General features: G+C 39.9%; 2 protein-coding genes and 1 long non-coding RNA gene across 9 annotated transcripts in view; 1 reads left to right on the top strand and 2 right to left on the bottom strand.

Annotated features, from left to right (window-relative positions):
• Positions 1-124: 124 nt before the first annotated feature.
• On the bottom strand, positions 125-10,595 carry odr4 (odr-4 GPCR localization factor homolog). Of its 2 annotated transcripts, XM_004573983.5 has the most exons (14): positions 10,456-10,595; positions 10,064-10,167; positions 8,685-8,801; positions 8,426-8,518; positions 6,681-6,787; positions 6,563-6,599; positions 4,701-4,844; positions 4,529-4,624; positions 4,301-4,348; positions 3,733-3,852; positions 3,489-3,603; positions 1,453-1,656; positions 487-537; positions 125-230 (listed from the first exon to the last, which is right to left on the bottom strand). In XM_004573983.5, the coding sequence occupies exons 2-14, from the start codon at positions 10,160-10,162 to the stop codon at positions 160-162; spliced, it is 1,302 nt and encodes a 433-aa protein (XP_004574040.2). In that variant the 5' UTR covers positions 10,163-10,167; positions 10,456-10,595; the 3' UTR covers positions 125-159. The 2 variants fall into 2 exon arrangements, with proteins under 2 accessions (XP_004574040.2, XP_076732678.1); XM_076876563.1 differs by lacking the exon at positions 1,453-1,656.
• Positions 10,596-10,878: 283 nt separating this feature from the next.
• Positions 10,879-12,204, top strand: part of tpra (translocated promoter region a, nuclear basket protein) — a 39,744-nt gene continuing 38,418 nt past the window's right edge. For 4 of the 6 annotated variants that reach the window (XM_076876559.1, XM_076876558.1, XM_014412710.4 and 1 more), the window contains exons 1-2: positions 10,879-11,140; positions 11,776-11,880. In XM_076876559.1, the coding sequence (XP_076732674.1) occupies positions 10,990-11,140; positions 11,776-11,880 (256 nt within the window). In that variant the 5' untranslated portion in view covers positions 10,879-10,989. The remainder of the gene's footprint in view (positions 11,141-11,775; positions 11,881-12,204) is intronic. The other 2 variants (XM_014412708.4, XM_014412709.4) reach the window with 1 other exon arrangement.
• On the bottom strand, positions 10,962-11,323 carry LOC143413452 (uncharacterized). Its single transcript, XR_013094052.1, has 2 exons — positions 11,248-11,323; positions 10,962-11,148 (listed from the first exon to the last, which is right to left on the bottom strand). It is a non-coding gene; the product is annotated as an uncharacterized LOC143413452 (long non-coding RNA).

The following is a 12,204-nucleotide window of genomic DNA, read 5'->3' as shown; positions in this document are numbered from 1 at the left end:
TTGTACAGATAGCTTAAATCCCCAGGACGCTATTTTCAGTTGGGGATTTTTTATTTTTTAAATAACTGTAGTCAGCCCTATTTGTTATCTTCTGATTCAACCAAGATCCACTTGGCAGAAAAGATCAAAACAAAACACTATTTCTTTATTTCATTTTCCTCAAATGTCATTGAGATACAGCATCGAGGCGGCAGTAGCAAGTAAGGCAACAGCTGTAGCCATGGCAACACCTAAACAACAAAAAGGAGGACAGTCAGGACAGAGTACACAAGCATGCATGTCCTTTAAAAAAAAAATATATATATATTTTTTTTCTTTTTTCTTTTCCGATAGTTAATCATTATCAAAGCACTACACAATAGACTTTAGTTATTTGAATACTGAGCCCTAACAGAAGACGATTGGATGATACAAAAAATAATAATAAGCAAATGTAGCATTCGTCTTGCTAACACAATTTATTAAATGTAGATGAGAGGTCTTTACCAATGTAGTTTTTCTTGTGCTCTGGCGCCTCGACTTTTTCTTGAGTGGGCTCTGAAAACATACAACACACATTTGGATCAGCTAGGTTAACATCCCTCATCACCAACTCCTGCTTGATTATTGTGAAAATGGCGTAACTAAAGTACCATCAGTGTGCACATACAGATGTTCACTTGATTTAACGGTTAGAATTTGTTAGTGTCATAAAATGTTGCAGCTAGGGAGTAAGTTTGTGAAGTCAGGATGATTTCATTAAGTAACTTGTTAATTATTTGTTGTTTCAGTTTAACTTTGTGATGGGAATTTTCAACAGACATCATTATTAATATAAACTGTAAACTGATAGTTATCATCGCACCACTGTTAACAACAAAAATAAACATTAATTGTTGTATTACTGAGGCTGAGGCTTTGAGGAGGTTGCTGACTCTATCACCAAATGATGACAGAGATGGGATACTGAGATTTTCCCAACCCAGGAAATTCCATTGAAGTGAACTTTTTTTTATACCCATCCATTAGATGGATGAGCTACGATGGTTTTTAATTTGTTTTAATATACATCTGACCTCACATCTGCAGTTTGGCACGTGTTCTCTGCAGCAGCATGTCACAATTACATATTTTGCATTCATATAGTAATGGCACTAAGATTTGGTCTGGAGGTAGGTGGAGCAGGTCATCTAGTAATCAGAAGGTTGGTGGTTCGATCCTGATGTGTGTGTGTCAGATAGAAAGCACTTAAGCATAGGGATAAAAAGTGCTTGTATGAATGGGTGAATGACGCATGTTGTAGTGTTTTTTTGTGCTCCAGGTGAGTAGAAAAGCGCTATATAAAAAAATGTGTCCATTTACCATTTAAACAATACCGTGACAACAAAAGGAGAAAGTGAAAACTGATACCCAAACTAGAAATTAGGTTTTGGTGTGAAAATACTACTTTACAAACACAAACTCTGTGCCCACCTGGTGTAATATCACACCCTGTGATTTCAAAAGTCATTTCCTGTCTGGTATCCAAGTCTTCCTCAGCTGCATCAATGTCCAGCATCTCCTTCAACCGCTCAGTCACCTCAGATAAACCCTCATCACTGAACTGGTAGTCACACACACAGAGTGGCCCGCTGACTTTTAGTGGACAAAAGATACGATGGGGGAGGCAGAACAGCTCTGAAGGACAGACAGAGAAGCGCAGGTACAGTAACTAATATTGAGAGGTCGTTGATTTTAACATCTCTTCTAATGGTGCTCATCTATTAAGACACGACAGTAAGGTTATTCACTTCTAACTTTCATTCATTCATTCATTCTTTTTTTTTTTTTTTGCCTGTCCCATTTGGTTCTTTAGCCATCAGAATTGTTGTCTGAAGACCAACAAGGATACCCAGTGGATTTATTTTGCCAAATGGATCATCGTGGCATTGCCGTATTGGTCCATTTGATCGACCTTTGTTTTTATTGTTTATTATATTTTATTTTCAGATGTTACAGATGGGACAGACATGAGTGAGGGATAGGAAAGGGAGAAAGAAAGAGGAAGGAAAAGAAAAACAGAAGGGGAGAGGGACAGTGAGAAAGGGGGGGAGAAAAAAAAAATCTCCTGGATCACCTGTTGAGAGAAGAAGAATAGAAAACAAGCAAAAAAAACCAAAGCAACATACTAAACACAACACCATCGCATTAATCTAGCTAAGTGTAAACAGCAGTAAATACTAAATATTCAGTGTTGTTGTGCAGCACGCAGGACAGACAGCGCACAATGTGCTTTGAAGTAGCAGCCAAGAAGGGTGTAATTTAAGTCTACGAACAGTAAACACCCATGTGCACACCTATGTGGATCAGCGCGCTTGTATTCAAATGGTTTCCACATGTAATGGTCTGCAAGAGGATGTAGAGAGCCATAGCCCCGTCCCCCAGGGCATGAAGCAGGCATGGAGGAGATCCAGGCCCCAGACATCCAGAGGCCTCAGAGTGCGAGAGCCCAAGGAGGACCAAGGAGGCATCCGTGCCACCCTCATGGGAAGGGCTGAGGATCCCCAGACGAGGCGTCACCCAGTAGCCACCGAGCAGAAGCTAGAGGGGGCTGCACCGGCGTGCCCGCTCTCAGCTGGCTGCTCTGCCGGCAGCCAGCTGTGCCAGAGTGAACCGAGCCGCAGGCCCAGAGGCCGGAGCCCCGAGGGGCTCCCGCACCCCGGAGGAGGCTTGCTTTGAAGATGTCACCATCAAGTGATCAGGTGTAGACAGACAACATTTTTCTTATTACTCCTTATTCCTCCTCCTTACTCATTTAAAGAATTGTGGGAGAAAGATAATACTAATACTAATAATGGATTGCATTTATGCAGCGCTTTTCGAGACCCTCAAAGCGCTTTACAATTCCACTATTCATTCACTCCACCGGCCTCCTCAGTTCCTAGATGTTTATAGTATTGTTGAAAGATGACTGGGGAGAAAACAGTGGTAAACATGGCCCTGTTCTAACTTTTTTGAGATGTGTTGCTGCCATCCCACTCAGTGCTTTGATACATTTTAAAATGCTACATTTTCACAGTTTAAACATTTGATGCTTTTTATGTCTTGACCTTTTTGGAATTGGGGCTGTAGTTGTAGCATTTGTACTATTTGAACTAAACTGCTTTAACATTCAGTGAGTTATGATCATTTTAGCTGTTTCATCTCCATAGACTTACATGGATTAACAGGTCTGGATCCCCCTTAACAATACACAAGCAGTGTCATTCTTGTGAGAAGCACTGGCCACATGTATACATGTGGATACACTGTGTTCATACCAGACCAACTATGAAATTGGTGTTTGGGATTAACAATAGCGTGTGCCATCCATTACTAATTGCTCACCTTGTACTGTTGAGGTCAGGTCTTATCTGTGTTCAAATCCTGCCTCTATGTGTTCATTGGCTGGCAGTAAACCCACCCATGACCCTGAACTTATCTATGTACAGCTGTAAGCAACTGATTGGTGGAGCATACTGTGTCTGCACCTTTCTGTTGTTTGTCTCTGCAGCTGCCCTTGCTCTCCTGGTCTGATGCCAGCAGCTCCTCCAGCATCATTTGAACTCTCGTGGCCACCGTAGAAACCACATCCCTCTTCAGCAGCTGTCCGCAAGAGAGGTTTCCGTGAGAAAATAATAAATTCTGTTTTCATTTCATTTGTGGGTCATTCTTTTTCTCAGATGTTGAACTTCATATCTTTTATCTGTAACGACCCTTATGTTAAAGAATTACCTTCTCTGCCAGTCTGGCCTTTGGCTTGTTGCTGTGTAGATAAGCTCTGCTGTGGATTGCTCCTGTTACTGACACGCTGCCGCCACACTGCTCAATCACATCTGTTAACCTCTTGTTTTCCTAACACAAAGGAAGACAAAATTTTATTTCATGGTCATGCACAAACTTCTCAAAACTTGACTTAGCTTTACTCCAGCAAATATGTATAATTTTAACAGAAATGTACCAAACACAAGCACATGTGTCCATTTATGGCTTCACTGCCACTACTTGTGTGACGTGTCATCTACCAATCACAAGGTCTGTGGTTCAATTACGTGCTACAGCAATCTACATGTCAAAGTACCATTGGGCAAGATACTTAAGCTACTGGATCCATAGGTGGAAACCTACTGAAGTTTCCACCTATGGATCCATCGGAATGTGAGTGTATGTGCAAATGTTAGATATGGAGTTTAGGTACAGAAAAATGGGGGTATGAATGTGTGTGTGCTTGGGTGAATGAAGCTTGCAGTAAAAAAAACAGTGTTTTAAGTGCTTAATTAGAGTAGAAAAGTGCGTCTCTTACCGTTGTGATGAGCAGCTGAGCTGTGTATGTCTGTCTCACATTCCTCCTCTAGAGAAAAACACTGGATGTCAGAATTTTATTGCTGCCTTTCAACAAAAAATCACTTGTTATTTATCATCAAGCCACAGCAGTCTATGTTGGAATTGATTTGCGCATAAAAGTGTGTAAATAATCGATCCTAAACCAGCAATCAAGCATTTATTCATTCATTCAAGTATCATAAACAACCTGTCCCACTGTGAGCTCCGAGTCCTCGGGTAGCCTTTTTCCATCAATCAGACACAGTCCGCTCTCAATCTGGTGTGCCCACGCTTTCAGTCCTTCCTGAAACAGAAAACCAAGTCAGAACTGTTCCCATGAAGAAAAAAAAAAGGTCTCATGCACAAGTGTGTGTTCCAACCTTAAGGCATTCCTCCATATTTCCTGTGCTGGTTCTGTTGTTTGGTAGTGGTAGCAGCATGTCTACATTTAGACTGCATGACACGGTGGCCCAGGAGGAGCACAAACCCGACTGGTACTTCCAATCTGCAGGCTTAGCCACACTCTGGGAAAACATATAAACAACAACAACAGCAGCATTGTATGAAAGAGAACAGCACAACATACACTCAACAAAAATATAAACGCAACACCTTTGTTACTGCTCCCATTCCCCATGGGATGGACGTAGAGACCTAAAATTCATTCCAGATGCACAATATAACCATCCCTCCCAAACAGTGGTCACAAATCAGTCCAAATGTGTGGTAGTGGGCACATCTGCTATATTGAGATAATCCATCCCACCTCACAGGTGTGCCACATCAGGATGCTGATCTGACATCATGAGTAGTGCACAGGTGTACCTCAGACTGCCCACAACAAAAGGCCACCCTGGAATGTGCAGTTTTGTCTCACAGCAAAATGCCACAGATGCCACAAGCAATGAGGGAGCGTGCAATTGGCATGCTGACAGCAGGAATGTCAACCAGATCTGTCGCCCGTGCATTGAATGTTCATTTCTCAACCATAAGCCGTCTCCACAGGCGTTTCAGAGAATATGGCAGCACATCCAACCGGCCTCACAACCGCAGACCTCGTGTAACCACACCAGCCCAGGACCTCCACATCCAGCAGGTTCACCTCCAAGATCGTCTGAGACCAGCCACCCAGACAGCTGCTGGAACAATTGGTTTGCACAACCAAACAATTTCTGCACAAACTGTCAGAAACCGTCTCAGGGACGCTCAACTGCATGCCCGTCGTCCTCATCGGGGTCTTGACCTGACTCCAGCTCGTCGCCGTAACAGACTTGTGTGGGCAAATGCTCACATTCGATGGCGTCTGGCACGTTGGAGAGGTGTGCGCTTCACGGATGAATCATGGTTCACATTGTTCAGGGCAGATGGCAGCTGAGAATGTCCCAGTTCTTGCATGGCCAGCATACTCACCGGACATGTCACCCATTGAGCATGTTCGGGATGTGCTTGACCGGCGTATACGACAGCGTGTACCAGTTCCCACGAATATCCAACAACCTCGCACAGCCATTGAAGTGGAGTGGACCAACATTCCACAGGCCACAATTGACAATCTGATAGACTCCATGCGACGATGTGTTGCACTGCATGAGGCAAATGGTGGTCACACCAGATACTGACCGGTTCTGGGTCCCCAGACCCCCAATAGCGCAAAAAACTGCACATTCCAGGGTGGCCTTTTGTTGTGGGCAGTCTGAGGTACACCTGTGCACTACTCATGATGTCAGATCAGCATCCTGATGTGGCACACCTGTGAGGTGGGATGGGTTATCTCAATATAGCAGATGTGCCCACTACCACACATTTGGACTGATTTGTGACCACTGTTTGGGAGGGATGGTTATATTGTGTATCTGGAATGAATTTTAGGTCTCTACGTCCATCCCATGGGGAATGGGAGCAGTAACAAAGGTGTTGCGTTTATATTTTTGTTGAGTGTATATCAAGACTGTTAACCTTGTGGCCTACATCTCACTTTAAAAGGTTTAATTCACAACCCCTGATAAATGTAACGTGGAAGGACTTTACCACTGTGTTTGTGAAGTCAGAACATAATAGATTTCCTTGTTCAGTGAATAAGACTTATAACACCATACTGAAATAGTGTTCCAAAACTGTGAGATTACATGTTTTGGGAAAAGCAAAGAATGTTTTTTTAAAAGGCAGTACACATTTGAGTAATATTTTAGAGCTGTGCAGATAGAAGCTGCTTTTCTGTAAGACATGAGAGATGCAAACTGACCTTGGGGTCTTTGGTGTCAAAGGTTCTACAGACAGTTCTAGTCCACTGGGTTAAAGAACATCCACAAACACTGTATGGTAGCTACCTGAGCCAAAGGCAAAGCTGATGAAAAGGATACTTTCTGGTTTTGGGATTGATGTGCAGCGTGACACAGTCTGTGACATCATCATCTGCAGGGTCCCACAGGTGCTCAGAGGAGATCAGATTTTCCACTGCAAACAGCAGCTAGACACACATACACACGCTGCATGATGTTACCAATTTTTTACTTTTCTGTGGTTACATTTAATTTCACTCCTTTTGGAGTTGGGGATTATTCTAGCACTGAAGTGCAAATGTCAAAGACAAATTGAAAGACTGTTTCCAGTGTATTAAAGTTAAGTTAAGCAAGCTCCTTATGGAGTTGTAGGGTTTTCAGGTAAACCTTTGTCATCAATGTTATTTAAGATATACTTGACTGGGTTTAGAGCTTTAATTAGTTCAACAACATCAGCTAAAAGGAAGTTTGCATTTTGGTAAAAAAAAAAAAAAAAAAAAGTTGAGATGATCACTGATGGTAGTGTTTTTGTGAGAAAGTTTCTAATAAATCTCTGAATTATTTTTATTTCTTTTATAGCTATATAAAGAACAAAATCATGCTCCAACAATATTTCCACCATCAAACTGAATTAGCTCTTCACACACTTTGTGTTTAGTCTTGAACCACATGAAAGTCACATGATGTCTTCCATCTGAACAAGCTAAGCTAACCCTGTTAGCAAATTTTAATATTAAATAAAGCATTTTTTAACAAATCTGTGCTGAACTGTAAAGACTTATAGTGATTATTATCCATTCAACACTAAGACAAAACTGGTAAAAAAAAAATGCATCCATGGGAGAATGGCAAGGCAAAATCTATGACCAGAAAGAACACAAAGGCTTGCCTCACATTTCCAAAAAACATCTTGAAAATGTCCAAGACTTTTGAAAAAATATTTTGTAGCCTAATGAGAAAAAAAAAAACTCAGGTTTTTGGTAAGGTTTGATTCCCGTTACATCTGGCATAAAACTAACAGCATTTCATGAAAAGAAAATCTCACCAACAGTCAAACTTGGTGGTGGTAGTGTGATGGTTTTGAGCTACTTTGCTGCTTCAGTACTTAGAAAACTTGCCATAATTGATGGAACTATGAATTCCGTTCTCTACCAGAAACTCCTGAAGGAGAACGTCTTCCCATCAGTCAGTACGCTGAAGCTCGAGATCACTTGTTATGATAATGTTCCGAAAAACATACCAGTTCTTGCTGCCACACGTAGCACATCCAGGTATTAGGTTTATGTACAATTACTTTTTCACATCAGGCCAAGTACTGGAGGTTTGGAGGCAAGTTTCCTGCACTTAAATTGTCGAATTTTCTCCATGATTTTTCTTTTTTTTAAGCTTTGGAATTCACAGCTGGTGGAACTATCTATTTATGTGCAGCCACTTATGTGTTAACCTTCATGGAAGTCACCACTACTGGAGCTTAGCAAGAGTGAAAGCATAAAGCACCAGGTGACAGACATATTAAAACATTTTATTTTAAATTTGACATATAGGCTGCACATTTTTTAGAATCACTTAAAACAATGATAAAAAAAAAGAAGTAAATTGTAAAAAAATTTACAATGCTCATTTTGATATATTAATTTTAGGTCAAAGCCACAGAGAGTAACTGGATTATGGGCAAAAAAGCTAAATGTGGCTCTAGAGCTGCAGGTTTGAGACCTCGTTTCTAATCACTTAAGTTGATTTTCGATTAAACTTCACACTACAAGCTATAGCACATTACAAGAATTTCAAAATGATTTTGCTGGAAACAGTGTCAACATGACTCTCACCTGTCGGAGTGTAGTTAGTGCGTCCTTGGCATCTGCATCAGTGATGATGAAGACTCCCACTACAGAGAGGCCTCCGGGCAGCATCCTGGACACCTGGAAATCAATAGCAAACATGAACCCTAGCAGTGTGCAAGTCTGTCTACCTAGGTGCACAGCTCATTTCAAAGCACATTCCACTCCTCATTTAATACATGAGCATAATACATGCTGAAATCAAATCAGTTTGTGCTGGAAGAGAGGCATGGCCCTCTTTAACTACCTGTCGAGCATGCTCGGTGACCCACTCCTTGTCCACAGAGTTTCTAGCTGCTGCAGCAGACTCCTCCTTTTGGGGGGTCCGAATTGCCATGACAACAAAATCCCTTTGCGTTGAGCTCTGAAATATTTAGTCAGTAATATTGATTAATCTCTCTTCACTCCACACACAGCATGTTGATGTCCTATCGTATTGTGACATATGGTGCTCGCGTATTAATTTTAAAGCATGTGTACAGTACTGTGCAAAAGTCTTTAGCCACTCTTTGTTTCTTTAGATTTTGCCAGAAAAATTGGAAATAGGTCCAGTGATTTATGAAAATGTGCAAATATACATGGAAATACAGTATACAGGCTAAAACTCAGTTATAATTCCAACTAGCTTGAAAGTCAATATTCAGCATGACCACCTTTATTCTTCAACACAGCATGAACTCTGTGTTAGGCAGCTTTCTAGTAATTTCTTTATGCAGTCTTCATGAACTGTTCTCTTGACTTTCTGCATTTTGTTTTTTTCTTTGTCAAGATGATTAAATTAAATTTTATTTATATAGGGCCAAATCACAAAAAAAAATGCCTTGAGGCAATTTATATTGCAAGGTAAAGACCCTACAATAATACAGAGAAAACCCCAACAATCATATGACCCCTATGAGCAAGCACTTTAGTGAGAGTGCAACATTACTGACTGCAATGCAGAAGCAAACCATAACAGAGGCTCCGTCAATGTTTTACAGGTGGCTGTAGACAATTGTTGCTGCACCACTTTCCTGACTGTCTGAATACATATTGACAATTTGAACCAAATATTTCAAATTTGGATTCATCACTCCATAAGACCTGCTGCCATGGATTTTCGGTCCAGTTCTTGGAAACATTGCTCTGAAAATGGTCACATACAGAGACTATACTGCAATAGACAGACCTTCAGAAAGTCTGAAGAACTGCAGCTCAAGACCATGATAAAAAATGACAAGAATGTTTGGATCTTTGGAAATAAAACATAGAAAATGGGGGTGGCAGAATATTTCTGCACAGTACTATATGTAGTGCATTTAATTAATTTCCATCTAATCTTTTAGAACATAGAATCGTTTTCACCATTTCACAGCTCACATAAAACTGAGTAACTCTGGACTCCATCCTGAAAGGATTTTAGTATTTTTCAACTATTTTCTGATATTATATGGACAAAGTATTTGTGACTGTTACTTGCTTCTAAAAAGGACTTTGGTTGTAGCCCTGATTCAATATCTTGAACATATTTTACATATGCCACCGCTAGACACACTCTTTGCATATAAAAAAAATTGGTATAATGAATGCAAAGTTCTGTTTTTACACATGGCCTAATACACGACAGATGTTAGTATACACAGGTACCTGTCCAATTAGCAGTCCTGTGACTGGGTCTGCCTTTTGTTCACAGAGTTTCGACAGATATCCCTCCACATCATCTTGGACTATATATCCACGACCCATTATTTCTGACAGGGAAATGAAGAGGTGATAAAAACATTGCACTTTATCCAAGAGCTTCTGTAAATAAACAGTTCACGGAAAAGAGATGTGGAGCACTACAACAAGTGAGTGAGAAACACTCACTTGTATAAATACGGTTGAATTAAAAGCAGTAAATATGCAGTCGCTCATTGATTATTTACAGCTGTTTGCCCCTCTAACTTTAGCTAGCTCATATTTTAGCTACATTTCATTAAAATAACAGTTCAGGTTCACTATAAAATACAGCGTGGACGTCATAAGCTTCCACGTACCATGGAAAATATTCAAAAGAAGTAAAACAGTTGCTAAAACCTCAACCAAAAAAGCAGGCAATTTTGACAGGTCTAATGGTTCGTCAGCAGACCAAAAAAAAATAAAAATGCATTGACAGATTTCCGTCGCACGTCTGTGTCGTAATAGGTGACTCGGGATGGAAATGGTCAGCATACCAAAGCAAACTAGCGCTGAGAGTTTTTCTTCAAAATAAAATTTGCTGCAATAAGAGCCAAGTAGGCTTGGAGGCAAGACCAGATAAATACATTGTAGCTGCCCATATACATTAAATTAACAATTTAACTTTTATATTCGAAGAGCGTATATCGATTCATCGCATCTCAGCTTTAATAAGTAGTTTTCATTTACCTCGTCTAACTTCATTACCTTACTTTGAAAGTATGAAGCAAACTTCCTGCCTGTGTACGCGTCTAATTTGACATTTTTTAGTTGTTAGTTTGGTTGTAGACGGTGCACAGATTAAGATTATTTTACAAGAGTTTACCGTTATTCTTCGGGACGAGTAGGTAGCGATGGCGGTCGTCCTGCTTCAGGCTCTGGAGCGGACGGAGCTGAATAAGCTCCCGAAAGGCATCCAGAACAAGTTGGAGAAGTTTGTAACGGAGCTGCAGAATGCTAACGAGGTGCTCCAGACTCAACATGAGCGATTCAAAGCAGACAGCGGTGGGTACCTAGAACAAGTCCGTATTGGTTAGCTATTTGGCGTTTAACTTGCTTTTGTTGCTTGCTAGATTCCAGTATTCCAGTATTCTAGTATTTAGAGTACTCACTCTGTTTGGGTATAAAACATGTTGTATGTGTTTCGCTACCCTTACTCCTGCACGCTAACGTTAGCTGCGCTATCAAGCTAAGGCTAATTTTGGCGGAAGGGAGATCTGTCCAGTTGTTGAAGTTATTTTATTATTAAGTAGTGATGTGTAGTGTGTTGAAATAAAAAACAGTTCCCAAATTATTGAAAAACATCTTGTACCAGCCTGTGTTTTTATGCTGTCGCCATTAACCAAATGCACACAATGTTACTGTAAATTCGAATAGAGTTGGCACTACCTTTTATCAGTACTGAAAAAGGGATTTTGTCAAATTATAAGTTAATATATATGTAAATATTATGTGTATATATATATATATATATATATATATATATATATATATATATATATATATATATATATATATATATATAAAATATAAATAAATAATAATCAGCATTGCAGATCTCTGTGTTTGTGACCGGACAAGTACTAAAGTGTATATTTCTTGTGTACACCTGTGTTCCTGTTGACTGTTGCCCCATATAGAGCAACAGTACTTTGACATGGAGAAGAGATTGGCGGAGAGTCAGGAACAGATCTTGTCTGCTACCAAAGATCTGCAGACCCTCAAGGAGGAAAATAAAAAGCTCAGTAAGTCATCATATGCATATCAGCCGGTGTCTTTATTCTACATGTTGTCTATATCAGCACAGAACTTAATTGTACAGTCCACTTTGAAAAAAAAAATACATTGATGTTTAATGATGCACTGATTGTGAAATTCTGGGAAAACAGGATTATAAAAAAATGTAGGTTGAAATCAGATGCTGATATGTTATTCCATTTGTTTAGTTTCTTTTTAAAAAAAATTTTGTTGTTTCAGATCAAATAGATCTTTAGTAACTGAACAGTTTTAACAATATTTTGTTTTTATTCACTTAAATTTCCCATTTTTCCTAGAAAAAAATAAATAAC

Source organism: Maylandia zebra, linkage group LG18 (assembly GCF_041146795.1).
Source record: "Maylandia zebra isolate NMK-2024a linkage group LG18, Mzebra_GT3a, whole genome shotgun sequence".
Lineage (NCBI taxonomy): Eukaryota > Metazoa > Chordata > Actinopteri > Cichliformes > Cichlidae > Maylandia > Maylandia zebra.
Note: the sequence above shows the minus strand (reverse complement) of the source record. Positions and strands in the feature narration are given on the sequence as shown.

Coding starts and splice junctions, on each gene's coding strand:
- odr4 (XM_004573983.5), bottom strand. CDS start 10,162: ATGGGTCGTGGATATATAGTCCAAGATGATGTGGAGGGATATCTGTCG. Junction 8,802..10,063: donor CAGGACTGCTAATTGGACAG/GTACCTGTGTAT, acceptor TAAATATTTCAG/AGCTCAACGCAAAGGGATTT. Junction 3,604..3,732: donor AGGCCAGACTGGCAGAGAAG/GTAATTCTTTAA, acceptor TCTTGCGGACAG/CTGCTGAAGAGGGATGTGGT.